A 27,472-nucleotide genomic window follows, 5' to 3' on the forward strand; every position below is an offset into this window, starting at 1 on the left:
AGATATTCCATTTGCTGTTAGCTTGTCACTGTTTATGTCTTCACTCTGTAGCAATTTGAAAGAAAAACTGTTTTGTAGCAGACTTTCTCATATTCTGGCTTAAAAGGTTTCCTCCCACACTTCCAAGGGATTCCCTGAGGTACAGAGCTCAAGCTGTGATATAGATGTATCCATTGGGACTGAGTCTCCTCTCCAGGATCTGTTAATCTGTGCATTGTGTCTGGTTATCTTTCTGGGTTAGTAGTCATTTGCTACAAAGAGAAGATATTTGACAATTCTTATAACTACAATTATCTGTAAGTATAAGGCTAAGGTTTAGAATGTAGTAAGGCATTGTGTTGGTACAGTGGTGTGGAAGATCCATGAAATTACTGGCCTCTGGAAGTTTGCTGAGTTTCTAGTATCAGTCATGGTTTCCCTCTGATTGAGTGGACCTGAAATCCAGTTAAACTTAATTTGGTTACCACCAGTATATGAAAGACACTAATAAGGCCTTTACAATTATCTTTCTATACTTGTCATTGTTTGTAGGGAGCAGCGAGGTCCTGCGCCCTGGGGATGGTCCGGTTTCTGCCTTCTGCTCCTTGTGAAAAACAAGTCCGTTTTCTGCCTTCCACTCCTTGAGAAAATCAAGTCCTTATTTGGCTGTTCCTGCTTGGCCTTCTCGCTTCAGCGTAGATACAACCTATACGTTATCCCCACTCGGCTTGATAGGATTGGCCAGCGCTAGCTATTTAAGTGTGGTGTGGGGATTCCCCAGGGTCAGAAGATTGTATCAAGGTTCCTGAGTAAAACTGCTTGAAGATCTTCACTGGTCGTGTCTTCCTTGCTGGTCGAGGTTGGGCGCGAAAAGTGGTGACCCATACGGGGATCCGGAGATCAGAACTTCTCGCAGTCAGGGCAGTGCTGGAAAGTTCCCAAGGTAAGGCTGCTTGTAAACCTCCTTTTTCATTTGAAATCATTTTTGCCTATTGCTGTGAGGATTGTGTACAGTAACAGTGAGCTACACAATATCATGGGGAATTCACAATCCCACCCAATTTTTCTGGCTCTTCAGGAGCTGTCTGAATCAAGAAAGTTGAAGATGAAAAGGAGCACCATAGAGAGGTTTCTGAGTGAATGCAATGCCATTGCACCCTGGTTCACAGTCTCGGGTAATCTTTCTGTTGCTTGTTGGGACAAGCTAGGCGAAGACTTAGACATTGCATGGTCCCAAGGAACCTTAAAACCTGGAGTTCGCCCAGTTTGGCGTCTAGTGCGTAGTTGCTTGGAGGATCAGAGGTGCTGTCAGAAAGCATTAGAAAAGGGACATGTGGCCCTTGAAATGCTCCAGGAAGAAAGATCGGAAAAGCAAGGAAGTACAAAAGAAACAGATACAGAAAGATCAGATACAGACAGAGAGACGGAGGGGACGGATACTGAGGATGAGTTACAGGAATTAATAGGACAAGTGGAAAGACAGACTTTAAAGCCAAAGCATAGGGAAAGGGGAAGTAAGTGTAAAATGGAGGGTGAACCCCCTGGATGACACCCATCTGCTCCTCCTCCATTTAATCCTGTAGAAGGGGGAAATAGAAGCCAGGAGCATACTTTCTGCCCAGAAGTGTGGAAGGCAGTCCGCACAGAACTACATCTGGCCTATCCTGTTTATGTGGATGCTAATCAACAGAGGTTTCATGAGCCTTTAGACTTTAAGGTGATCAAGTCCCTGGCAGAATCAGTCAGGACATATGGCATTACGGCCTCATTTACCATAGCTCAGGTTGAGGACTTACACAGATTTTGCATGACTCCTAGTGATTGGACTAACCTTGCTCGGGCCTGTCTTAGTCCGGGACAGTATTTGGACTGGAGAGCTTTTCTTATTGAGTTTGCCAATGAACAGGCTGCTGATAATTAGGCAGTGGGGGGCGGCCAGGCTGCCTGGGATAGGGATATGCTGCTGGGTCAGGGACGCTTTGCCAATGCTCAGACAGGGTATCCAGGACAGGTTTACCAGCAGATTAATGAAGTTGCAACAAAGGCATGGAAATCCTTGCCTAATAAGGGAGAAGTGAGTGGAAACCTCACCAAGATCCTTCAAAGACCTATGGAGCCATTCTCTGACTTTGTAGCCCAATTAGTGGAAGCAGTGGGGAGAGTCTTTGGAGACCCCGATACTGCTATGCCCTTGATTAAACAGTTGGCCTATGAACAGTGCACAAAGGAATGTCGAGCTGCTATCACTCCTTACAAGAACAAGGGACTTGAAGCTTGGATGAAGGTCTGTAGAGAAATTGACTAATGTTGGACTTGCAGCTGCTGTTATGCAGATGATGCAGAGAAAAGGAGGAAGCTCAGGAGCGTGTTTTAAGTGTGGTAAACAGGGGCACCTAAAAAGGCAATGTCCAGAAAGGAGAAGTCTAGTCAGTACAGGAAGTGGCCAACACCCAAGGCAACCAGGGCTGTGCCCCAAGTGCAAAAAGGGGAACCATTGGGCTAATGAGTGCCGCTCGGTAAAAGACATCAATGGGCAGTCTCTTAGCATGGGTTTTGGTGGAGCATGTCCAAAAAATGGACAGCAGGGCCCACAATCCCAAGGCCCACAAATATATGGGGCAGTCGAGAATCAGGATGTAGAACAGAGTCACGAGACATGGCCGTCACTTCGCCATCCAAGGGGCCAAGGAGAGCCACTAAGGGCTCCGCAGGACTGGACCTCCGCACCACCACCAGACTCGTACTAACTCCTCGGATGGGGGTCCAGTTGATAGAAACTGATTTTAAAGAACCCCTTGAGCCTGGCACAGTAGGGTTACTTATAGGGAGATCATCTACAGCTTTAAGAGGACTGCATGTCCATCCAGGAGTTATTGACCCAGATTATACCAGGGTAGTCAAGATCATGGTAGAATCGCTGAAAGGGATTACTGCCATTTCCCCTGAGTACAGAATAGCCCAACTATTACTTTTACCTAGTCTTCATGAAAGATTTGCAGCCCAGTCCAGAGAGAGGGGAGAGAAGGGTTTCATTCCACAGGCTCTGACCTTACATTTTTAGCTTTGGGTTTAGACCAACGCCCAGTAATGGAGCTAAGGGTAGATGGTAAAAGGATCCTAGGACTGTTGGATACAGGGGCCGGTAGAAGTATAATAGCTAAGAAAGATTGGCCCTCTGGATGGCCAGTATAGGCCTCATCTCAAATATTATAAGGTCTCGGTTATGCAAGAGCTCCTGATATGAGTGCAAGACAACTGAGTTGGAGAGATCAGGAAGGGCATTCAGGAGTTATGCAACCCTATGTGTTGGATTTACCCATTTCTCTTTTGGGGAGAAATTTGCTGAAAGACATGGGTTTCAAATAAATTAATGAATATTCTGAAACTTCACAAAAGATTATGAAAAAATATGGGCTATTTTCCTGGTAAAGGAATAGGGAAATACCTGCAGGGTAGGACTAGCCCTATAACTGCCCAACAAAGAGAAAGGAATCAGGACCTGGGTTTTTCCTAGGGGCCGCTGAGGAAGGCATTCCCATTAACTGGAAGACAGAGGAGCCAGTATGGGTTCCTCAGTGGCCGCTTTCCTCTGAGAAGCTTGCCACAGCTAAAGCCCTGGTAGATGAACAGCTGGCTATGAAGCATATAAAACCATCAGTGTCACCTTGGAATACCCCAATATTTGTGATTAAAAAGAAGTCAGGGAAATGGAGACTGTTGCATGATTTATGAGTTATTAATCAACAGATGCAAATCATGGGCCCAGTGCAACTCGAGCTTCCTCTTTTGTCCTCTCTGCCAGCATGTTGGCCTGTTGTAGTGATTGATATAAATGACTGCTTTTTCTCTATACCTCTTTGTCCAAGGGATAGTGAAAGATTTGCTTTTACTGTTCCATCATTCAATCATGAAGAACCTGATCAAAGATATGAATGGGTGGTTTTACCACAGGGTATGGCCAATAGCCCTACTATGTGTCAACTTTTTGAGGGCAACGCCATCGCCCCATTAAGACAGAAGTTTCCTGCACTGAGATGCGTCCATTTTATGGATGATATCCTTTTAACTGCAAAGAATGAAGAGATTTTAGATTTAGCATATGGAAATTTAGTTAAATTTCTAGAAGGTGGGGGATTGATTATTGCCCCTGAAAAGGTACAAAAGGGCAATCTTGTAAATTATTTAGGAGCAAAAGTAAGCCCTTATATCATTATCCCCCAGAAAGTTGAATTGAGGAAAGATAATCTTAGGACTCTTAATGATTTTCAAAAATTATTGGGAGATATTAATTGGGTAAAATGTTATTTAAAATTAGCAAATTATGAATTAAAACCATTGTATAATACTTTAGTTGGGGATTGGGGCCTTGGATTCTCCTAGAAAATTGACTGATGAAGCAAGGGAAGCTTTAAAGAAGGTTGAAAAAGGATTACAAGGCGCAATTTTACAGTGATGGAAGGAGGGTGCAGACATTGTGCTATGCATTCTAGCCACCTACATGCAGCCCACAGGATTTTTGTGGCAAGATGGCCCTCTGCTTTGGGTTTATCCCAGAACTTCTCCAGCTAGATCAGTACAGTATTATCTTACAGCAGTTTCACGATTAGCCCTGAATGGGATCCAACAGTCCATACAATACTTTGGTGTTTCCCCAACCTCAATCATAGTGCCCTATACAGGTCAGCAGATAAAGATGTTGTGTGGCACTGTGGATGATTTGGCTATATTACACTGTGGATTCCATGGTGAGATAGATAATCATTATCCAAAACACCCTTTGTTATCCTTCTTTAAGGAACGTCCTGTGATTTTTCCTAAGGTTACCTCCATTGTTCTTATACAGGGGGCGCCAAACATTTTTACAGATGGATCCAAAAATGGTTGTGGAGCCTATATGGTTGACCATCAAGAGCCAATTTTGTGTCAAAATCAACTGGCTCTCCACAAGTAATTGAACTCAAGATTGTGCTGGAAGTGTTTAAAAATTGTTCTTTTGCCTTTAATTTGCTCTCTGATTCATCATATGTTAATGCACTTAAGATATTAGAAGTGGCTGGCCCTATTAAAACTAGCAGCATGGTATGCCAGCTGCTGAGGAAACTTCAGGAATTGATCTGGAAAAGAGGTCACAAGTTTTTGTCCAACATATTAGAGCTCATACAAGTTTGCCTGGTCCTCTCAGTGAGGGAAATGATCCTGTGGATAGATGTACCCGAATGGAGTTTATCTTCTTAAGCTCATCATGGATCAAGCCCAACAGTTTCATCAACGATTTCATGTGCCTACTAAAACCTTACAGCATAAGTTTCATCTGTCTCGAGCAGATGCTCGACAGATAGTTTTAGGATGTCAACAGTGTATCACTTCTCACCATCCCCCTAGTGTAGGGGTTAATCCTAGGGGCCTCCTAACCCCAAAGATTTGGCAAATGGATGTAACTCACATATCTGCATTTGGGACTCTAAAATACATTCATGTTTCTGTGGATACTTGTTCAGGTGTCATTCATGCTACCCCTATGAGTGGAGAAAAGTCACGCAATGTTATTGGACACTGCCTAGAAGCCTGGGCTGCTTGGGAAAGCCTCAACACTTAAAAACTGATAATGGCCCAGCATACACTGCCCAATCTTTCAAATCCTTTTGTAAACAGATGGATGTGCAATTGAGCCATGGCCTGCCTTATAATCCCCAAGGACAAGGTATTGTTGAGTGAGCTCATCGTACATTAAAGGAATGCCTAATTAAACAAAAGGGGGGAATAGGCCATGGTAAAACCCCCAAGTAACAGATATCCTTGGCCCTTTTTACTCTTAATTTTTTTAATTTTGGATGATGATGGCCTTTCTGCCGCTGACCGACATCAATGTCGGGTGGGCATGTTGAAAGGTTATGTGAAATGGAAAGATGTGATCACTGGCTTATGGCATGGGCCAGATCCCATGTTGGCATGGGCGAAAGGGTCTGTTTGTGTGTTTCCTCAGGACCGGCAGGATCCATTGTGTGTCCCTGAAAGATTGACCAGGAGGTGCAACAAGAATGAAGATCCTGCTTTTGCTGACACTTCTCGGTGTGACCCAAGTGCTGGTCCAAACGGAGCCCGGGTGGGGGATACTAACGGTGTTCCCGAGATTCATGCCGATACGTCATGACCTTTAATCCCACTCCTTTAATTTGTCTAAACAGTTGTCAAGTTATCTTCTGGGTAATTGGACTGGAGAATTCGATTTCTTAATGGATCAGCTATGTGTAGCCATCGTGACTGTGATCTCCACACATGTGGATGCTGGACTGGCTACGTGATTGTCATCTTGGATTGCTGCTGCTATGAATCATCTGAGGAGTGAGCGGGTATAGGAGCTCTAGCCGTACTCTTGCTGCTGGTCTCCCTAGTGAGCCTGTGGTGTTTGTGCAGGATGAGGTTCGTACAGAGGCAGCATGCGGCCATGGTCGTGCAGGCATTTGCAGTCATTGAGGCAGGACAGTCCCCCCAGGCATGGCTAACAGTCATATAAGATATATAGCCACCCTTACTCTACTGGGCCCTGTTTCCCCTGGCATATTCCATCGTCCCTGAGCATATCGAGTGACCCTACTCAGTGACAGGCAACTTCCCTTCTCACCTAAGACATGGAGCCTTGAGGACAACAAGGTAATCCTACGACGGGTACATGAAGGGATGATCCTAAGACAGGGGTGGGGGGGTCGCCACGGTCAGTATATGCCAGTGTCTTCTGGGTGCCAATAAAACAAAAAGGGGGAACTGTAGGGAGGTCACGCGCCCCGGGGATGGCCCAGGTTTCTGCCTTCCACTCCTTGTGAAAAACAAGTCCGGTTTCCGCCTTCCGCTCCTTGAGAAAAACAAGTCCTTCTTTGACTGTTCCTGCTTGGCCTGGTCGCTTCCGCGTAGATACAACCTATCCACTATCCCCACGTGGCTTGCTAGGATTGGGCAGCGCTAGCTATTTAAGTGTGGTGCAGGGATTCCCTGGGGTCAGAAGATTGTATCAAGGTTCCTGAGTAAAACTGCTTGAAGAAGATCTTTGCTGGTTGTGTCTTCCTTGCTGGTCGAGGTTGGGCACGACAATTGTTATTCATAGATGACACAGCTAGGTAAGAGTATGACCTACTGTGTAACTTGCTTAATATTTTCTGGTTCCATGGAAGCTAAGCTGCAAACAAGGGGCTTTTAGGGAAAGTATAGATAAATTAAAGTGATTCTTATTTTCTAAGTGTATTTTCATTTTCAGCAATAAGGACTAAATTTTGACCTCAAATGGTCAACCAAGAAAAATAGCTATGATCTCTCTCTCTCTTTGTATATAACCACATTCACATGTTATATGCATTATATATTATAATACATGAAACATTTGTTATTTAGTATGTATATAATATTTTATATAATGCCTTACATATTGTGATGCTATTACAATTTTCAGGCACACTATACTGATATTTCTAAGTATAAAATATTCATAAAATTAAAGTAGTATATTTTAATCTGGGCAGGATAGCACATATCTTTAATCTCAGCATTAGAAAGGCAGAGGTGGGAGTATCACTGTGGGTTTGATACTAACCTACTTTACAACTAAGTTCTAAGACAGCCAGGACTGTTACATAGGCAGAAAAACCCTGTTTCAAGAAACCAAATAAGCAAGAAAGTAAATTAATTAATTAATTAATTAATTAATAAGTTAATTTTAGGCATTTGATGTTCAAACAAGAATCACTCCTTTATGATCTGATATTATCTCAGCTTTCACAGCACATTCATATATCCTCTTCCTCTCAGCTTTCAAAGCAATTCTTATAGTCAAGACATACTACTTCTAATATAGTACAATAGAAGAAACAGAGAACTTTATGAAATTAACCAATTTACTGAGGCCAAAGAGCCAGTGAATAGCAGTCTGTTTTGAGATGCTGTCTTCGTTCTGAATTTTTATTAAACTATATATATGTATGTATATATCTGATTTGCCCAAAATCAACAAGAGGAGAAAACAGGCCATAAGTTGATCAAAAAAGTTGTCATTTATGGTAAATTATTCAGGTTAAACTATTATGGAAAAATACTGCAGATGGAAGAACAGAAAAACAAAGAAACAAAGAAAATCTCTATGATTCCATAAGAGATTCATAAGCTCTCTAGAATTAGTGTTTTCTTGGTGGTTATTAGACATGTTTTTCCAAATTATTTCCATGCAATTATTATCTCTGTGTATGGAAAACAACTATCCTGTGAAAATGCTGTTTGATAGTATGAAATTAGTAATGCACAGGAGCAAAGGCTGATAGCTTGTTGTCTAATGGAGGAGCTGAGTCCCCAAAGATTTGGCTCTGTACAAAAGTTGAATGGCAATTAAGGCAAGTAAGCATGAATCCGAAAAGGAAGCTGAGATGTTCAAGGCCTAATTATAGCACAGCAGTACACAGCCTCATTGTGAGGAAGCAAGGGGTGGAGAATGTTTTATCAGGGCCAGTGACCACTGGAATAATTAAACAAGATCCACTAGCAAGAACACTTAGTTCTTTGAAGAATATGCCATACACTATTAACATGGAAGTGAATCAAGATAAAGCAGGAAGAACAACTACTCTGTTTCTCTTCCCTTTTTTCCTACAAATTCCTAATCTCTGAATCCAGTCTACAATCCAAAGATGTTGTAGGTAACATAATTTGTCAAGTCCCTTAAGGGTACATAGCATGGTAAGTATTCAGAGATTATTGTTTACTTTTTGTCTGCTTCTTTTCCAATTAGTTACTTTGTTTTTAATTTTAAAACACTTTCTCTCTCCCCTTGGAATCTGGACCGTAATTGACCTAATAATCCTTTGTTCCATTTTTTTTTCTCTCAAAGACCAATTAACCCAATAGACTTAATTTTCTGATTATCACTGAAAGTAAGAAAATTCAGTGAGAATTAGTTTTCTACATAATGGAAGCATTATAAAAAGATCTTTTGAAGCAAACATTCATTTTGTAGCATGCATTAGAGGAGGAAGGCTTATTTGAGAAGTGGACAATTTCAATGTTCTCTGATGATGTACTGTCTCTTTTTAAAGGAGACAGCCCTGGCTAAAAGCAGAATCAATACTGCCATTCAATTCTATGCCTTCTTTTCTGAATGCCCTGATATTACATCCACTCTGAATATTTAAAAGCTCTGGCTAACCCTGCTGTGATGGCTCTGGCTTTCACAAGTAAGTGTTGATTGTGAAGAATGACTAGGGGATCTAACTGCTATGCCATTATTTAGTATTTTTATTGTTCAAAGACATGTCCTTACTTTATACTCCCTGCTGATTTTTATGATTAATGGATGTGTCCCTTTCTCGGGCAACTTTTGAATAAGTCACTGACTGAATGGTTATAACTATAAAGATGTTCTTCCAACCTGTCTTACCTACCTAGAAAGCTGGCAGAGATAACAACATAAGGAATGGTGAAAGCTTCAGCAATTGTAAAAAAAAAAATCTATTTATGAAACTATCTTGCCTTCAGATTAGAATGAGATCTTTTAAAATATTAATGTTAAAATGAAAATGGGGCTATCATGTCTCATAATTAAAAAAGAATCATAATCATTTAAAATTACTTCTCTTATTTGTAAGATCGTAAGATAACTAAATCATTGTCTCCTTCCTTTTTCTCAATCTACATATGGTCTTTTCCAGCTATAAAGACTATGAACCATAACAATGGCCTTCATCACACACACACACACACACACACACACACACACACCAAAACCATAAAGATGCTATAAAGTGAGGTATACATTGGTGATAACCAAAAGTTCAATAACTGAACTTGAGAACTGCTCATTGAGAGGTAAATTGTGTCTTGCGCTCAAATCTCTCTAACTATGAAATGCTAGTGAATTTATGGGTCCTGAAGGAGAACCTACAACTACCATTTTGCCAAGGGAGCGTGATTTCTATCTACATTCCTTTTGTCCTTATCCCAATAAATATTGGTGACTAGTCAAAAGCAAGAGAGTGCTATGTGAATGTTCTCTGTCAAGAAGGATATTTAAAGAGGTCATATGAGTATGTAAATAGGGATTAGTTTACATTCATTGAAGAAATTACTTAACATTTCTAAAACTCATCTCACTGATCCAACAGTTTACATATTTTTACTACTTAAAATTATATATTCATAAATAATTATATAGACATAGCAAAAATTATACTTGATCTGTCATTTTCAGTCTCATCAAAATAATTTATAATGACATAAGTCAAATAATATAAGAAGAAGGTAATAGAATATGCACGGAGGCAGTGAATAAAGACATCCTAAATCTAGAGTACTGGAGTGATGAGGTAGGATTAGACTACATCAAGCTTTGCCAAAACATAGCGTATGAATTTTTATGATCTAACGCATTACCATAGTAATGTATACTATTGACACAAAAGATAAAATATTCATGGCTTCATGTACTGACATAAAAATATGAGGAAATCATATAAAATATTTTAAATAATGATGTTGGATAGAAATGTGAAGTCATGAATAGGATATGAATTTTATGGTTTCATTTGGATATTAAAAAGGTGGGTACATACCATCATTCAAAATTTATTAACAATCATTCATGATTATTTGTCATTTCAAAGTAGAATATACTGTGAAAGTATAATAGCATATGAAGCAAGTCATGTACTCTAAAAGGAAGCTGTCCAAGATAGCTTATAGAAATTTATACTGGTGAATGAGCTCTACCTTTTGGGTCTCACATTGGTTTTGTTTTGCTTTGCTTTTTATCTTTATTAACTTGAGTATTAATTTGAGATTTACATTTCAGTTGTTATTCCCCTTCCCTGTTTCATGTCCAAAATCCCCTTCCCGCTCCCCCTACCCTTCTATATGGGCTTCCCCTCCCAAACTTTGCCCCATTACCACCCTCCCCACAACAATCACGTTCACTGGGGATTCAGTCTTGGCAGGACCAAGGTCTCCCCCTTCCACTGGTGCTTACTCGGCTATTCATTGCTACCTATGAGGTTGGAGCCCAGAGTCAGTCCATGTATAGTCTTTGGGTAGAGGTTTAGTCCCTGCAAGCTCTGCTTGGTTGGCATTGTTGTTGATATGGGGTCTCCAGCCCCTTCAAGCTCTTCCAGTCCTTTCTCTGATTCTTTAAACGGGGGTCCCGTTCTCAGTTCAGTGGATTACTGTTGGCATTCGCCTGTGTATTTGCTGTATTCTGGCTGTGTCTCTCAGGAGACATCTAAATCCGGTTCCTGTCAGCCTGCACTTCTTTGCTTCATTTGTCTTATCTAGTTAAGTGGCTGTATATGTATGGGCCACATGTGGGACAGGCTCTGAATGGGTGGGCCTTCTTCCTCTGTTCTAAACTTTGCCACCCTATTCCCTGCCAAGGGTATTCTTGTTGCCCTTTTAAAGAAGGAGTGAAGCATTCGCCTTATGGTCATCCCTCCTGAGTTTCATGTGCTCTGTGCATCTAGGGTATTTCAAGCATTTGGGCTAATAGCCACTTATCAATGAGTGCATACCATGTGTGTTTTTCTGGGATTGGGTTACCTCACTCAGGATAATATTTTCCACTTATGAATTTCATACAGTCATTCTCTTTGATAGCTGAGTAATATTCCTTTGTGTAGATGTACCATATTTTCTGTATCCATTACTCTGTTGAAGGGAATCTAAGTTTTTTTCCAGCTTCTGGCTTTTATAAATAAGGTTGCTATTAGCATAGTGGAGCACATGTCTTTGTTATATGTTGGGGCATTATTTGGGTATATGCCCAAGAGAGGTATAGCTGGGTCCTCAGGTAGTTCAATGTCCAAATTTCTGAGGAACCTCCAGACTGATTTCCAGAATGGTGGTACTAGTCTTCCCACCAAAAATGGAGGACAGTTATTCTTTCTCCACATCCCAACCAGCATTTGCTGCCACCTGAGGGTTTTTGTTTTGTTTTGTTTTTTTAATCTATATTAACTTGAGTATTTCTTATTTACATTTTGATTATTATTCCCTTCCGGTTTCCAGGCCAACATCCCCTAACCCTTCCCCTACCCTTTTTTTTTTTTTTTTTTTATTAACTTGAGTATTTCTTATATACATTTGAGTGTTATTCCCTTTCCGGTTTCGGGCAAACATCCCCTCCCCCCCTCCCCTTCCTTATGTGTGTTCCCCTCCCAACCCTCCCCCCATTGCTGCCCTCCCCCCAACAGTCTAGTTCACTGGGGGTTCAGTCTAAGCAGGACCCAGGGATTCCCCTTCCACTGGTGCTCTTACTAGGATGTTCATTGCTTTCTATGAGGTCAGAGACCAGGGTCAGTCCATGTATAGTCTTTAGGTAGTGGCTTAGTCCCTGAAAGCTCTGGTTGCTTGGCATTGTTGTACATATGGGGTCTCGAGCCCCTTCAAGCTCTTCCCGTTCTTTCTCTGATTCCTTCAACGGGGGTCCCGTTCTCAGTTCAGTGGTTTGCTGCTGGCATTCGCCTCTGTATTTGCTGTATTCTGGCTGTGTCTCTCAGGAGTGATCTACATCCGGCTCCAGTCGGCCTGCACTTCTTTGCTTCATCCATCTTGTCTAATTGGGTGGCTGTATATGTATGGGCCACATGTGGGGCAGGCTCTGAATGGGTGTTCCTTCAGTCTCTGTTTTAAGCTTTGCCTCTCTCTTCCCTGCCAAGGGTATTCTTGTTCCCCATTTAAAGAAGGATGAAGCATTCACATTTTGATTATCCGTCTTGAGTTTCATTTGTTCTAGGCATCTAGGGTAATTCCAGCATTTGGGCTAATAGCCACTTATCAGTGAGTGCATACCATGTATGTCTTTCTGTGATTGGGTTAGCTCACTCAGGATGATATTTTCCAGGTCCAACCATTTGCCTACTTAATTTCATAAAGTCGTTGTTTTTGATAGCTGAGTAATATTCCATTGTGTAGATGTACCACATTTTCTGTATCCATTCCTCTGTTGAAGGGCATCTGGGTTCTTTCCAGCTTCTGGCTATTATAAATAAGGCTGCGATGAACATAGTGGAGCACGTGTCTTTTTTTATATGTTGGGGCATCTTTTGGTATATGCCCAAAAGAGGTATAGCTGGATCCTCAGGCAGTTCAATGTCCAATTTTCTGAGGAACCTCCAGACTGATTTCCAGAATGGTTGTACCAGTCTGCAATCCCACCAACAATGGAGGAGTGTTCCTCTTTCTCCGCATCCTCGCAAGCATCTGCTGTCACATGAGTTTTTGATCTTAGCCATTCTCACTGGTGTGAGGTGAAATCTCAGGGTTGTTTTGATCTGCATTTCCCTTATGACTAAAGATGTTGAACATTTCTTTAGGTGTTTCTCAGCCATTCGGCATTCGTCAGCTGTGAATTCTTTGTTTAGCTCTGAACCCCATTTTTAATAGGGTTATTTGTCCCCCTGCGGTCTAACTTCTTGAGTTCTTTGTATATTTTGGATATAAGGCCTCTATCTGTTGTAGGATTGGTAAAGATCTTTTCCCAATCTGTTGGTTGCCGTTTTGTCCTAACCACAATGTCCTTTACTTTACAGAAGCTTTGCAGTTTTATGAGATCCCATTTGTCGATTCTTGATCTTAGAGCATAAGCCATTGGTGTTTTGTTCAGGAAATTTTTTCCAGTGCCCATGTGTTCCAGATGCTTCCCTAGTTTTTCTTCTATTAGTTTGAGTGTGTTTGGTTTGATGTGGAGGTCCTTGATCCACTTGGACTTAAGCTTTGTACAGGGTGATAAGCATGGATCGATCTGCATTCTTGTACATGTTGACCTCCAGTTGAACCAGCACCATTTGCTGAAAATGCTATCTTTTTTCCACTAGATGGTTTTGGCTCCTTTGTCAAAAATCAAGTGACCATAGGTGTGTGGGTTCATTTCTGGGTCTTCAATTCTATTCCATTAGTCTATCTGTCTGTCCTTGTACCAATATCATGCAGTTTTTATCACTATTGCTCTGTAATACTGCTTGAGTTCAGGGATAGTGATTCCCCTGAAGTCCTTTTATTGTTGAGGATAGTTTTAGCTATCCTGGGTTTTTTGTTATTCCAGATGAATTTGCAAATTGTTCTGTCTAACTCTTTGAAGAATTGGATTGGTATTTTGATGGGGATTGCATTGAATCTGTAGATCGCTTTTGGTAAAATGGCCATTTTTACTATATTAATCCTGCCAATCCATGAGCATGGGAGATCTTTCCATCTTCTGAGGTCTTCTTCAATTTCTTTCTTCAGTGTTTTGAAGTTCTTATTGTACAGATTTTTTACTTGCTTGGTTAAAGTCACACCGATGTACTTTAAATTATTTGGGTCTATTATGAAAGGTGTCGTTTCCCTAATTTCTTTCTCGGCTACTTTCTCTTTTGTGTAGAGGAAGGCTACTGATTTATTTGAGTTAATTTTATACCCAGCCACTTTGCTGAAGTTGTTTATCAGCTTTAGTTGTTCTCTGGTGGAACTTTTGGGATCACTTAAATATACTATCAGATCATCTGCAAATAGTGATATTTTGACTTCTTCTTTTCCGATCTGTATCCCCTTGACCTCTTTTTGTTGTCTGATTGCTCTGGCTAGAACTTCAAGAACTATATTGAATAAGTAGGGAGAGAGTGGGCAGCCTGTCTAGTCCCGGATTTTAGTGGATTTGCTTCAAGTTTCTCTCCATTTAGTTTAGTGTTAGCAACTGGTTTGCTGTATATGGCTTTTACTATGTTTAGGTATGGGCCTTGAATTCCTATTCTTTCCAGGACTTTTATCATGAAGGGGTGTTGAATTTTGTCAAATGCTTTCTCAGCCTCTAATGAAATGATCATGTGGTTTTGTTCTTTTCGTTTGTTTATATAATGGATCACGTTGATGGTTTTCTGTATATTAAACCATCCCTGCATGCCTGGGATGAAGCCTACTTGATCATGGTGGATGATTGTTTTGATGTGCTCTTGGACTTGGTTTGCCAGAATTTTATTGAGTATTTTTGCGTCGATATTCATAAGGGTAATTGGTCTGAAATTCTCTTTCTTTGTTGGGTCTTTGTTTGGTTTAGGTATAAGAGTAATTGTGGCTTCATAGAAGGAATTCGGTAGTGCTCCATCTGTTTCAATTTTGTGGAATAGTTTGGATAATATTGGTTTGAGGTCTTCTATGAAGGTCTGATAGAATTCTGCACTAAACCCGTCTGGACCTGGGCTCTTTTTGGTTGGGAGACCTTTAATGACTGCTTCTATTTTCTTAGGAGTTATGGGGTTGTTTAACTGGTTTATCTGTTCCTGATTTAACTTCGGTACCTGGTATCTGTCTAGGAAATTGTCCATTTCCTGCAGATTTTCAAGTTTTGTTGAATATAGGCTTTTATAGTAAGATCTGAAGATTTTTTGAATTTCCTCTGAATCTGTAGTTTTGTCTTTTCATTTCTGATTTTGTTAATTTGGACACACTCTCTGTGTCCTCTCGTTAGTCTGGCTAAGGGTTTATCTATCTTGTTGATTTTCTCAAAGAACCAACTTTTGGTTCTGTTGATTCTTTCTATGGTCCTTTTTGTTTCTCCTTGGTAGATTTCAGCTCTGAGTTTGAATATTTCCTGCCTTCTACTCCTCCTGGGTGTATTTGCTTCTTTTTGTTCTAGAGCTTTTAGGTGTGCTGTCAAGCTGCTGTCATATGCTCTTTCCTGTTTCTTTCTGCAGGCACTCAGCACTATGAGTTTTCCTCTTAGCACAGCTTTCATTGTGTCCCATAAGTTTGGGTATGTTGTACCTTCATTTTCATTAAATTCTAAAAAGTTTTTAATTTCTTTCTTTATTTTTTCCTTGACCAGGTTATCATTGAGTAGAGCATTGATCAATTTCCACGTATATGTGGGCATTCTTCCCTTATTTTTATTGAAGACCATTTTTAGGCCGTGGTGGTCTGATAGCACGCATGGGATTATTTCTATCTTTCTGTACCTGTTGAGGCCCATTTTTTGACCAATTATATGGTCAATTTTGGAGAAAGTACCATGAGGAGCTGAGAAGAAGGTATATACTTTTGCTTTAGGATAGAATGTTCTATAAATATCCGTTAAGTCCATTTGGCTCATGACTTCTCTTAGTCTGTCTACGTCTCTGTTTAATTTCTGTTTCCATGATCTGTCCATTGATGAGAGTGGGGTGTTGAAATTTCCTACTATTATTGTGTGAGGTGCAATGTGTGTTTTTAGCTTTAGTAAGGTTTCTTTTATGTATGTAGGTGCCCTTGTATTTGGGGCATAGATATTTAGGATTGAGAGTTCATCTTGGTGGATTTTTCCTTTGATGAATATGAAGTGTCCTTGCTTATCTTTTTTGATGACTTTTAGTTGAAAATTGATTTTATTTGATATTAGAATGGCTACTCCAGCGTGCTTCTTCCGACCATTTGCTTGGAAAGTTGTTTTCCAGCCTTTCACTCTGAGGTAGTGTCTGTCTTTGTCTCTGAGGTGTGTTTCCTGTAGGCAGCAGAATGCAGGGTCCTCGTTGCGTATCCACTTTGTTAATCTATGTCTTTTTATTGGGGTGTTTAGGCCATTGATGTTGAGAGATATTAAGGAATAGTGATTATTGCTTCCTGTTATATTCATATTTGGATGTGAGGTTATGTTTGTGTGCTTTTCTTTTCTTTGTTTTGTTGCCAAGACGATTAGTTTCTTGCCTCTTCTAGGGTATAGCTTGCCTCCTTATGTTGGGCTTTACCATTTATTATCCTTTGTAGTGCTGGATTTGTAGAAAGATATTGTGTAAATTTGGTTTTGTCATGGAATATCTTGGTTTCTCCATCTATGTTATTTGAGAGTTTTGCAGGATACAGTAACGTGGGCTGGCATTTGTGTTCTTTTAGGGTCTGTATGACATCAGTCCAGGATCTTCTGGCCTTCATAGTTTCTGGCGAAAAGTCTGGTGTGATTCTGATAGGTCTGCCTTTATATGTTACTTGACCTTTTTCCCTTACTGCTTTTAATATTCTTTCTTCATTTTGTGCGTTTGGTGTTTTGACTATTATGTGACAGGAGGTGTTTCTTTTCTGGTCCAATCTATTTGGAGTTATTTAGGCTTCTTGTATGCCTATGGGTATTTCTTTTTTTAGGTTAGGGAAGTTTTCTTCTATGATTTTGTTGAAAATATTTACTGGTCCCTTGAGCTGGGAGTCTTCACTCTCTTCTATACCTATTATCCTTATGTTTGATCTTCTCATTGAGTCCTGGATTTCCTGTATGTTTTGGACCAGTAGCTTTTTCCGCTTTACATTATCTTTGACAGTTGAGTCAATGATTTCTATGGAATCTTCTGCTCCTGAGATTCTCTCTTCCATCTCTTGTATTCTGTTGGTGAAGCTTGTATCTACAGCTCCTTGTCTCTTCTTTTGGTTTTCTATATCCAGGGTTGTTTCCATGTGTTCTTTCTTGATTGCTTCTATTTCCATTTTTAATTCCTTCAACTGTTTGATTGTGTTTTCCTGGAATTCTTTCAGGGATTTTTGTGACTCCTCTCTAGGGATTTTTGTGACTCCTCTCTATGGGCTTCTACTTGTTTATTTATGTTTTCCTGGAATTCTTTCAGGCATTTTTGCGATTCCTCTCTGTAGGCTTCTACTTGTTCTCTAAGGGAGTTCTTCAAGTCTTTCTTGAAGTCCTCCAGCATCATGATCAAATATGATTTTGATACTAGATCTTGCTTTTCTGGTGTGTTTGGATATTCCATGTTTGTTTTGATGGGAGAATTGGGCTCCAATGGTGCCATGTAGTCTCGGTTTCTGTTGCTTGGGTTCCTGCACTTGCCTCTCGCCATCAGATTATCTCTAGTGTTACTTTGTTCTGCTATTTCTGACTGTGGCTAGACTGTCCTATAAGCCTGTGTGTCAGGAGTGCTGTAGACCTGTTTTCCTGTTTTCTTTCAGCCAGTTATGGGGACAGAGTGTTCTGCTTTGGGCAGAAGTTTTCCTCTCCACAGGTCTTCAGCTGTTCCTGTGGGCCTGTGTCTCGAGTTCACCAGGAAGGTCACTTGCAGCAGAAAAGTTGGTCTTACCTGTGGTCCCGAGGTTCAAATTTGCTCGAGGGGTGCTACCCATGAGCTCTCTGAGGTGGCAGCAACCAGGAAGATCTGCACTGCCGTTTCTGGGAGCTTCAGTGCACCAGGGTTCCAGATGGCGTTTGGTGTTTTCCTCTGGCGTCCGAGATGTGTGATGCAGAGTGCAGTCTCTTCTGGTTTCCCAGGCGTGTCTGCCTCTCTGAAGGTTTACCTCTCCCTCCCATGGGATTTGGGTGCAGAGAACTGTTTATCCGGTCTGTTTCCTTCAGGTTCCGGCAGTCTTCCCCTACCCTTCTATATGGGCTTCCCCTTCCCATCTTCCCCCATTACCACCCTCTCCCCAAAAATCTTAGCCATTCTCACTGGTGTGAGGTGAAATCTCAGGGTTGTTTTAATTTGCATTTCCCTTAGGACTAAAGATGTTGAACATTTCCTTAGATGTTTCTCAGCCATTCAGCATTCCTCAGCTGTGCATTCTTTGCTTAGCTCTGAACACCATTTTTAATAGGGATATTTGTCTCCCTGCAGTCTAACTTCTTGATTTCTTTATATATTTTAAATATAAGACCTCTATCTGTTGTAGGATTGGTATAGATCTTTTCCCATTCTGTTGGTTACCATTTTGTCCTAACCACACTGTCCTTGGCCTTACAGAAGCTTTGCAGTTTTATGAGGTCCCATTTGTCGATTCTGGATCTTACAGCATAAGCCATTGGTGTTTTGATCAGGAAATTTTCTCCAGTGCCCATGTGTTCGAGATGCTTTCCCACATTTTTTTTTCTATTAGTGTGAGTGTATCTGGTTTGATGTGGATGTCCTTGATTCACTTAGACTTAAGCTTTGTACAAGTTGATAACGTGGATCGATCTGCATTCTTCTACATGCTGACCTCCAGTTGAACCAGCACCATTTGCTGAAAATGCTACCTTTTTTCCATTGGCTGGTTTTGGTTTCTTTGTCGAAAATCAAGTGACGATAGGTGTGTGGGTTCATTTCTGGGTCTTCAATTCTACTCCACTGGTCTATCTGTCTGTTTGTTTTCCAATACCCTGCAGTTTGTAACACTTTTGCTCTGTAATACTGCTTGAGTTCAGGAATAGTAATTACCCCAGAAGTGCTTTTATTTTTTGACAGTTTTAGCTCTCCTGGGTTTTTTGTTATTGCACATGAATTTGCAAATTGTTCTGTCTAACTATCTGTAGAATTAGATTGGTATTTTGATGGGGATTGCATTGAATCTGTAAATTGCTTTTGGTAAAATGGCCATTTTTACTTATGTTAATCCTGCCAATCCATAAACCTGCGAGATCTTTCCAATTTCTGAAGTCTTCTTCAATTTCTTTCCTCAGAGGCTTGAAATTCTTATCATACAGATCTTGCACTTGCTTGCTTAAAGTCACACCGAGGTATTTATATTATTTGGGAGTATTATGAAGGGTGTCGTTTCCCTAATTTCTTTCTCGGCTACTTTCTCTTTTGTGTAAGAGGAAGGCTACTGATTTATTTGAGTTAATTTTATACCCAGCCATTTCGCTGAAGGTGTTTATCAGGTTTAGTAGTTCTCTGGTGGAACTTTTGGGATAGCTTAAATATACTATCATATCTTCTGCAAATAGTGACAATTTGACTTCTTCTTTTCCATTCTGTATACCTTTAATCTACTTTTTTTTGTCTGATTGCTCTGGCTAGAACTTCAAGAACTATACTGAATAAGTAGGGAGAGAGTGGGCAGCCTTGTCTAGTCCCTGAGTTTAGTTGGATTGCTTCAAGTTTCTGCCTGGGATGAAGCCTACTTCATCATGATGGATGATTTTTTTTGATGTGCTCTTGGATTCGGTTTGCCAGAATTTTATTGATTATTTTGCATCGATATTCATAAGAGAAACTGGTCCGAAGTTCTCTTTCTTTGTTGCGTCGTTGTGTGGTTTAGGTACAAGTGTAATTGTGGCTTCATAGAAGGGATTCGGTAGTGCTCCATTTGTTTCAGTTTTGTGGAATAGTTTGGACAGTATTGGTATGAGGTCTTCTTTGAAGGTCTGATAGAATTTTGCACTGAACCTGTCTGGACCTGGGCTCTTTTTGGTTGGGAGACCTTTAATGACTGCTTCTATTCCCGTAGGAGTTATGGGGTTGTTTAAATGGTTTATCTTTTCCTGATTTAACTTCAGTACCTGCTATCTGTCTAGGAAATTACCATTTACTGCAGATTTTCAAGTTTTATAGTAGGATCTGATGATTTTTTTTTAATTTCCTCTGATTCTGTAGTTATGTGTCCCTTTTCATTTCTGATTTTGTTAATTTGCACACACTCTCTGTGTCCTCTTGTTTAGTCAGACTAAGGGTGTATCTATCCTGTTGACTTTGTCAAAGAACCAACTTTTGGTTCTATTGATTCTTCCCATGGTCCTTTTTGTTTCTACTTGTTTGATTTCAGCTCTGAGTTTGACTATTTCCTGCCTTCTACTCCTCCTGGGTGTATTTGCTTCTTTTTGTTCTAGAACATTTAGGTGTGTTGTCAAGCTGCTGATATATGCTCTCTCCTGTTTCTTTCTACAGGTACTCAGAGCTATGAGTTTTCCTCTTAGCACAGCTTTCATGGTGTCCCATAACTTTGGGTATGTTGAACCTTCATTTCCATTAAATTCTAAGAAGTCTTTAATTTCTTTCTTTATTCCTTCCTTGAAGAGGTTATCATTGAGTAGGTCATTGTTCAACTTCCATGTATATGTGGGTGTTCTTCCCTTATTGGTTTTGAAGTCCAGCTTTAGCCCGTGGTGGTCTGATAGCACGTATGGGATTATTTCTATCATTCTGTTACTGTTGAGGCCTGTTTTATGACTGATTATATGGTCAATATTGGAGAAAGTAACATGAGGTGGAGAGAAGAAGGTATATCTTTTTGTTTTATACTAGAATGTTCTATCAATACCTGTTAAGTTCATTTGGTTCATGATTTCTCTTTGTCTGTCTGTGTCTCTGTTTAATATCTGTTTCCATGATCTGTCCATTGATGAGAGTGGGGTGTTGACATCTCCTACTATTATTGAGTGAGGTGCAACGTATCCTTTGAACTTTAGTAAGATTTCTTTTATGTATGTAGGTGCCCTTGTATTTGGAGCATAGATATTTAAGATTGAGAATACGTCTTGGTGGATTTTTTCCTTTGATGAATATGAAGTATCCTTTCTTATCTTTTTTGATGTCTTTTAGGTGAAAATCCATTTTTTTTTTTTGATATTAGAATGGCTACTCCATCTTGCTTCTTCAGACCATTTGCTTGGAAAGTTGTTTTCCAGCCTTTCACTCTGAGGTAGTGTCTGTCTTTGTCTGTGAGGTGTGTTTCCTGTAGGCAGTAGAATGCAGGGTCCTCATTGCATATCCAGTTTGTTAATCTATGTCTTTTTATTGGGGAGTTGAGAGCCATTGATGTTGAGAGATATTAAGGAATAGTGATTATTGCTTCCTGTCATATTCATATTTGGATGTGAGATTATGTTTGTGTGCTTTTCTTCTCTTTGTTTTGTTGCCAAAACGATTAGTTTCTTTCTTTTTCTAGGGTGTAGGTTGCCTCCTTATGTTGGGCTTTACAATTTATTATCCTTTGTAGTGCTGGATTTGTAGAAAGATATTGTGTAAACTTCGTTTTGTCATGGAATATCTTGGTTTCTCCATATAGGTTAATTGAGAGTTTTGCAGGATACAGTAACCTGGGCTGGTATTTGTGTTCTCTTAGTGTCTGTATGATATCTGTCTAGGATCTTCTGGCTTTCATAGTCTCTGGTGAGAAGTCTGGTGTGATACTGAAAAGTCTGCCTTTATATGTTACTTGACCTTTTTCCCTTACAGCTTTTAATATTCTTTCTTTATTTTGTGCGTTTGGTGTTTTGACTATTATGTGACAGGAGGAGTTTCTTTTCTGGTCCAATCTATTTGGAGTTATGTATGCTTCTTGTATGTTTATGGGCATCTCTTTCTTTAGGTTAGGGAAGTTTTCTTCTATGATTTTGTTGAAGATATTTACTGGTCCTTTGAGTTGGGAGTTTTCACTCTCTTCTATACCTATTATCCTTAGGTTTGATCTTCTCATTGAGTTCTTGCTTTCCTGTATGTTTTTAATCAGTAGCTTCTTCTGTTTTACATTATCTTAGACCATTGTGTCAATTATTTCTATGGAGTCTTCTTCTCCTGAGTTTCTTTCTTCTATCTCTTGTTTTCTGTTTGTGATGCTTGTACCTATGTCTCCTTGTCTCTTCCTTTGGTTTTCTATACCCAGGGTTGTTTCCCTGTGTCCTTTCTTTATTGCTTCTCTCTCCATTTTTAATTCCTTTACCTGTTTGATTGTGCTTTTCTGGAATTCTTTCAGGGATTTTTGTGATTCCTCTCTATAGGCTTCTACTTGTTTATTTATTGTTTCCTGCATTTCTCTAAGGGAGTTCTTCATGTCTTTCTTGAAGTCCTCCAATATCATGATCAAATGTGATTTTAAATCTAGATCTTGCTTTTCTGGTGTGTTTGAATATTCAGTGTTTTCTTTGGTGGGAGAATTGGGCTCCTATGATGCCATGTAGTCTTGGTTTCTGTTGCTTGGGTTCCTGTGCTTGCCTCTCGCCATCATGTTGTCTCTGGTATTACCTTTTTCTGCTATTTCTGACAGTGGCTAGACCATCCTGTAGGCCTGTGTGTCAGGAGTGCTGTATACCTGTTTTCCTGTTTTCTTTCATCCAGTGAAACATGGGAACAGAGTGTTCTGTTCTTGGGTGTGTAGTCTTTCCTGCCTACTGGTCTTCAGCTGTTCCTGTGGTCTGTGTCCTGAGTCCACCAGACAGGTTGCCTGGAGCAGAAAAGTTGGTCTTACCTGTGGTTCCGTGGCTCATGTTGCTCGTGGGGGCCTGCTTTTGAGCTCTCTGTGAAGTTGGCAACCAGGAGGGCCTGTGCTGCCTTTTCCTGGGGACCCCTGCTCACAGGTGTCCAAGATGGCATTATGTGTTTCCTTCTGGTGTCAGAAATGTGGTAAGAGTGTAGCATCTTCTGGCTTCCCAGGTGTGTCTGCCCCTCTGAAGTTTTAGCTCTCCCTCCCATGGGATTTGGGTGCAGAGAACTGTTGACCGGTTCCTTTCAGGTCCGGGCAATGTCTGGACTGCGGTTGATCTGCTGTTCAAGTGCCCCTATCTTCCATTTTCCAGAGGCCACATACAGTTTCCTCTTGTGCCAGGGATGTGGGCAGGGGTGGGCAATATTGGTGGTCTCTCCCGCTCTGCAGTCTCAGGAGTGCCCACCTGTCTGGGCAGTGAGCTCTCTCTCCCAAGGGGTTTGGGAGTAGTGAGCTGGTGGAAACTTTCATATTCTTTTAGTGAGATCATATGAGCAAACCTATCAGGAAAATGTTTCTCATTTTCTTAAAATGACTAAGCTTGGAAACACTCAACTCTTAATCATTTTTTAAAATAAGAAAAGGATGTATACATTCAATTAAAGACTTGAACAAAAATGCTGAGTGGAGCTGTATAATTGCCAGAAGTTAGAAGCCATCTGTCATATTTTATTTTCAGGTTACAGTGAAAAAATTATGTGACAAAGCAGCTCAATGGGCAAAGAATTTCCATTCAGAGTGTGAGATAAAAACAATTGTAACAAATATATTAGAATAATAGAACTATAAGCAAGGTGATCAAATATTAAAAATATGTACTTGAAATTTAGATGTTAATGGATGTTTATTCATATTTATTCATTTTTAATTTTTCTACAGTCAATGATCAGAATCTAGGTAATGGTGGAACTCACAGTAGATGAAACTGGTTATTTTTATTGATGTAATCCATCAGAACTCCAGATCCATGGTGGTTATAGGCTTTATAAAATTGATAAATAATATTAATAGATATACCAACTGAGTTTTTTATTTGATGCAGGACCAATTTTTTCTTTATTGTTTATCTACCAAATTAAGATTTTCTGAGTAGTAGCCATGCAATTGTCACACTATCACAATAATAATTATTCTCATGGCTTAATAATTATTAGATGTTTATAAAAATGCATAATTTGCAAGTAACTATTAATATGGGTAACAGGAATCATGAATAAAAGTGTAATTATTTGGTTTAAAATGATACAGAAAAAAGAGAGAATATTTACTGTGTTATTTCAATCTCACAAATGAATGCAAATATATTAATTTTGTATTCTACAGTTTTAATTATTTGTATTCAAATATGACCCCAAGTATTGAATTGACAATTCCAAAAATAATAAATGTTATTAAATTCATTCACCTTTCTATTTAGAGCTGAACATATTTCCTTTCTTGCTTTGAATATTCATCTGTGATGCAGTTCTTAATTCAGCATACCTATAGTTAACAGTATGTCAAACACCTGGTGGATGTTGCTTGCTTTTTGTATCATCAACCAGGTTGAATATCAACAGTTAGCATTTCTGTGTTCAATTAACCCTCATTTGGTATTCTATTGTGCTAAAGTAACCACATTTGCCTCAAGCTATCAATACACATTGTTCAGTACAACTTGTAGCTCAGGTTGTCTGTTCTGAAAATGTCAGAGAGAAGAAAAAACACTACTTATAATACGAATACTAAAGAAGGCATCCTTTAATGTAGTCTGGTAAGATGAGTTGATGAAAACCTACTTTCTTCTAGCAATCTGAGTGTAAAGGAGAGGTTCAAGAACAAATAAAGAAATCATATCAACAATCCTATCTCCTGAAGACACTGTTTCTTCAAGGAATCATGTCAGAGAGGTTCTAACATCTTGTATAAGAAACACAAATTTCTTATCATAGATTGACTGGGTATGGAAAAATGAGTAGAGTCTTTCATGGTCTTTCCTAAGTCAGAATTGTCTGCTTTTGTGGAACAAAAAGAAGCACACACACTCAAGAAGAGTATATGGCAGGAAATAATCAAACTCAGGGCTGAAATCAACCAAGGAGAAACAAAAAGAACTAAAGAAAGAATCGACAATACCAAGAAATGATTCTTTGAGAAAATCATCGAGATAAATAAATCCTTAACCAAACTAATTAAAAGACACAGAGATAGTATTGTAATTAACAAAATCAGAAATGAAAATAGAGACATAACAATAGAAACTGAGGAAATTTAAGAAATTATCAGATCTTATGACAAAAACCTGTGCTCAAAAAATCTGGAAAATCTCGATGAAATGAATGATTTTCCAGACAGACACAACATACCAAATTTAAGACAAGAGCAGACAATCTATCTAAAGAGTCCCATATCCCTAGAGAAATAGAAGCTGTGACTAAAGTCTCCCAACAACAGCAACAACACAGCAACAACAACAACAACAACAACAACCACAACAACAACAAAAGGCAACACAGGGCCAGATTATTTTAAGACAGAATTGTACCAGACCTTCAAGGAATACCTAATACCAATAGTTCTCAAACTCTTATGTGAAATTAAAACAAATAAATATTAATCTCATTCACTGGGAGATGTGTTGCTTACTTTAAATGGTTAAAGAAACTCTGAGAAATATTACTATTCACCATTCAAATCATAATCAAATATCAGAACCCATCTCTTTTCATGACCAGATAAAATGACACATATTGTGGGAATTCAATCTGTAAGTATGAAATACCATTTGAAACTAGAATAAATTTCCAGCATAATTTTCATGACTGTCTGTCCAGTGACTATAAGACACATTTCTCTCTGATCCTCTGACTATAGTTGACATTTTCCTATTTTGTCATTTTATTTTTGTAACTCTATTTAAAAATTTTAAGCCACCTTTCTACCCTTACATTTTAATGTCATTATTACTTCAATAATATCCAATTATTGATTCTTTTTAAGCAATTTAATTTTCTTCCTAGACAAAAGTAAATCATGAACTACTTTTGATACCACCATATGCTATGAATAGAGAGTTTCTTAGAATATTTAATGATCAAAAGTAATTCAAGTGCTTGCTGCTGTGAAGAGACACCATGACCAACACACATAGGATTAGTTCCAAGCTTACAAGTGGCAGTTGTTCTTGCTAATCATGAAAACTGGAAAGCCAAGTCAAATTTGCTAGAGCAGAATATAGTTATCCCCATGACTTAGATTGTGTATTAACAAACATTTTTAGCAACTGTTCTCAAAAATCATTTTGAATTCTCTTCTTTGGAACACATTTATTTAAAATTATTTAATAAATAATTAATTGAATTAAAAGTTAATAAACTTATATTCTATTAGGACATATTTTGCTTACATTTCAGTAAAACTGTGATGATTCCTTTTAAGTAAAAGTGAGTATGAAGAAACTTCACCTTACGTAGACCTAGGTGGTATTAGACTTTTAAGATTATTTTTTAGACTGGAAAGAATAGTATACCAGTATAGATATGAGAGTTAATTAAATTAATTAAGGTTTTAAGTTAATTAAGGTAATCTGACATGAAAAAATCATGAACTGTCCACATTTTCCCTATATTTTATCTAGAGCATGCTGTTACATATTGACTATATATATATATATATATATATATATATATATATGTTTACTGGAAACTTTAATATTGTGTGGCATCTTCAGAGCAATTATAAATTAAATTCAATTTCCAAAATCCTAACTTAATCACTTTTGAAGAAAATGGATATTGAAGCAGTCTTCTTTCTCATAGCAGCAATCTTCACAGTTTTGGTTAGGTGCCAGTCTAATTCTCTTTGGAATGAGTCAACTCTTTTTGTAGGAAAGAGGAGACTAGCTAAGTAGCATTTACTGCATTTTTTATATCTAAAACCTCATTACACTGTAATCCACACTCAAATTATATTATAATCTCCACTATAACCCACATAGTTTGTGGTCACCTCTGAAGGTATACACAGCAAAAAGCATTGTTCCAAGTATTAAAATTAATGTGCCTTTCGACTATAATCAAATTGTTCCTCTTCGAACAGGATTGATTTAAGAATACATGACAATTTGTCATGGGCAGATGCAACTTTTCAGATATGCAACATGTTTATATATTAATGTAAGCTAAATATGTATATACCTATACAAACCCATATGTCCCATCATATGATAGAAGTTTAGATATCTTCGAAATGTGTCAGAATTTTTCACATACAAATGATTAAAATATAAAGCAACATAAGGAATAGCACATTTGATATGATCACTCAGTTCTCTCACATTATAAAGACACATTCTAAACATTCAAATACTTGAATTTTTTGTGTGTGATGGCTGCATTAATTAGCATATGGTGGTGATTTAAGACTATATAAATTTCTCATAGTTCTGAAATTAATTAACCAAAATTTGCCACTTCATTGAAAACAGAAGGTGAACCAGGCAGCACTGTCTCCAGTAAAGCTTGAGAAGGGGATACATTCTATCACTCTCTGAAGAGCAGATGTGATTCATTTGCTTATGGTCTGATTAACTTCTGCC

At 39.0% G+C, this 27,472-nt stretch overlaps 1 protein-coding gene across 1 annotated transcript; it reads left to right on the top strand.

Annotated features, from left to right (window-relative positions):
* Positions 1-2,635: 2,635 nt before the first annotated feature.
* On the top strand, positions 2,636-3,040 carry LOC116911984 (deoxyuridine 5'-triphosphate nucleotidohydrolase-like). The gene has a single exon (XM_032915895.1). It carries the CDS (start codon positions 2,636-2,638, stop codon positions 3,038-3,040), a length of 405 nt encoding a protein of 134 aa, XP_032771786.1.
* The last annotated feature ends 24,432 nt before the right edge of the window (positions 3,041-27,472 follow it).

Source organism: Rattus rattus, chromosome 11 (assembly GCF_011064425.1).
Source record: "Rattus rattus isolate New Zealand chromosome 11, Rrattus_CSIRO_v1, whole genome shotgun sequence".
Classification (NCBI taxonomy): Eukaryota; Metazoa; Chordata; class Mammalia; order Rodentia; family Muridae; genus Rattus; species Rattus rattus.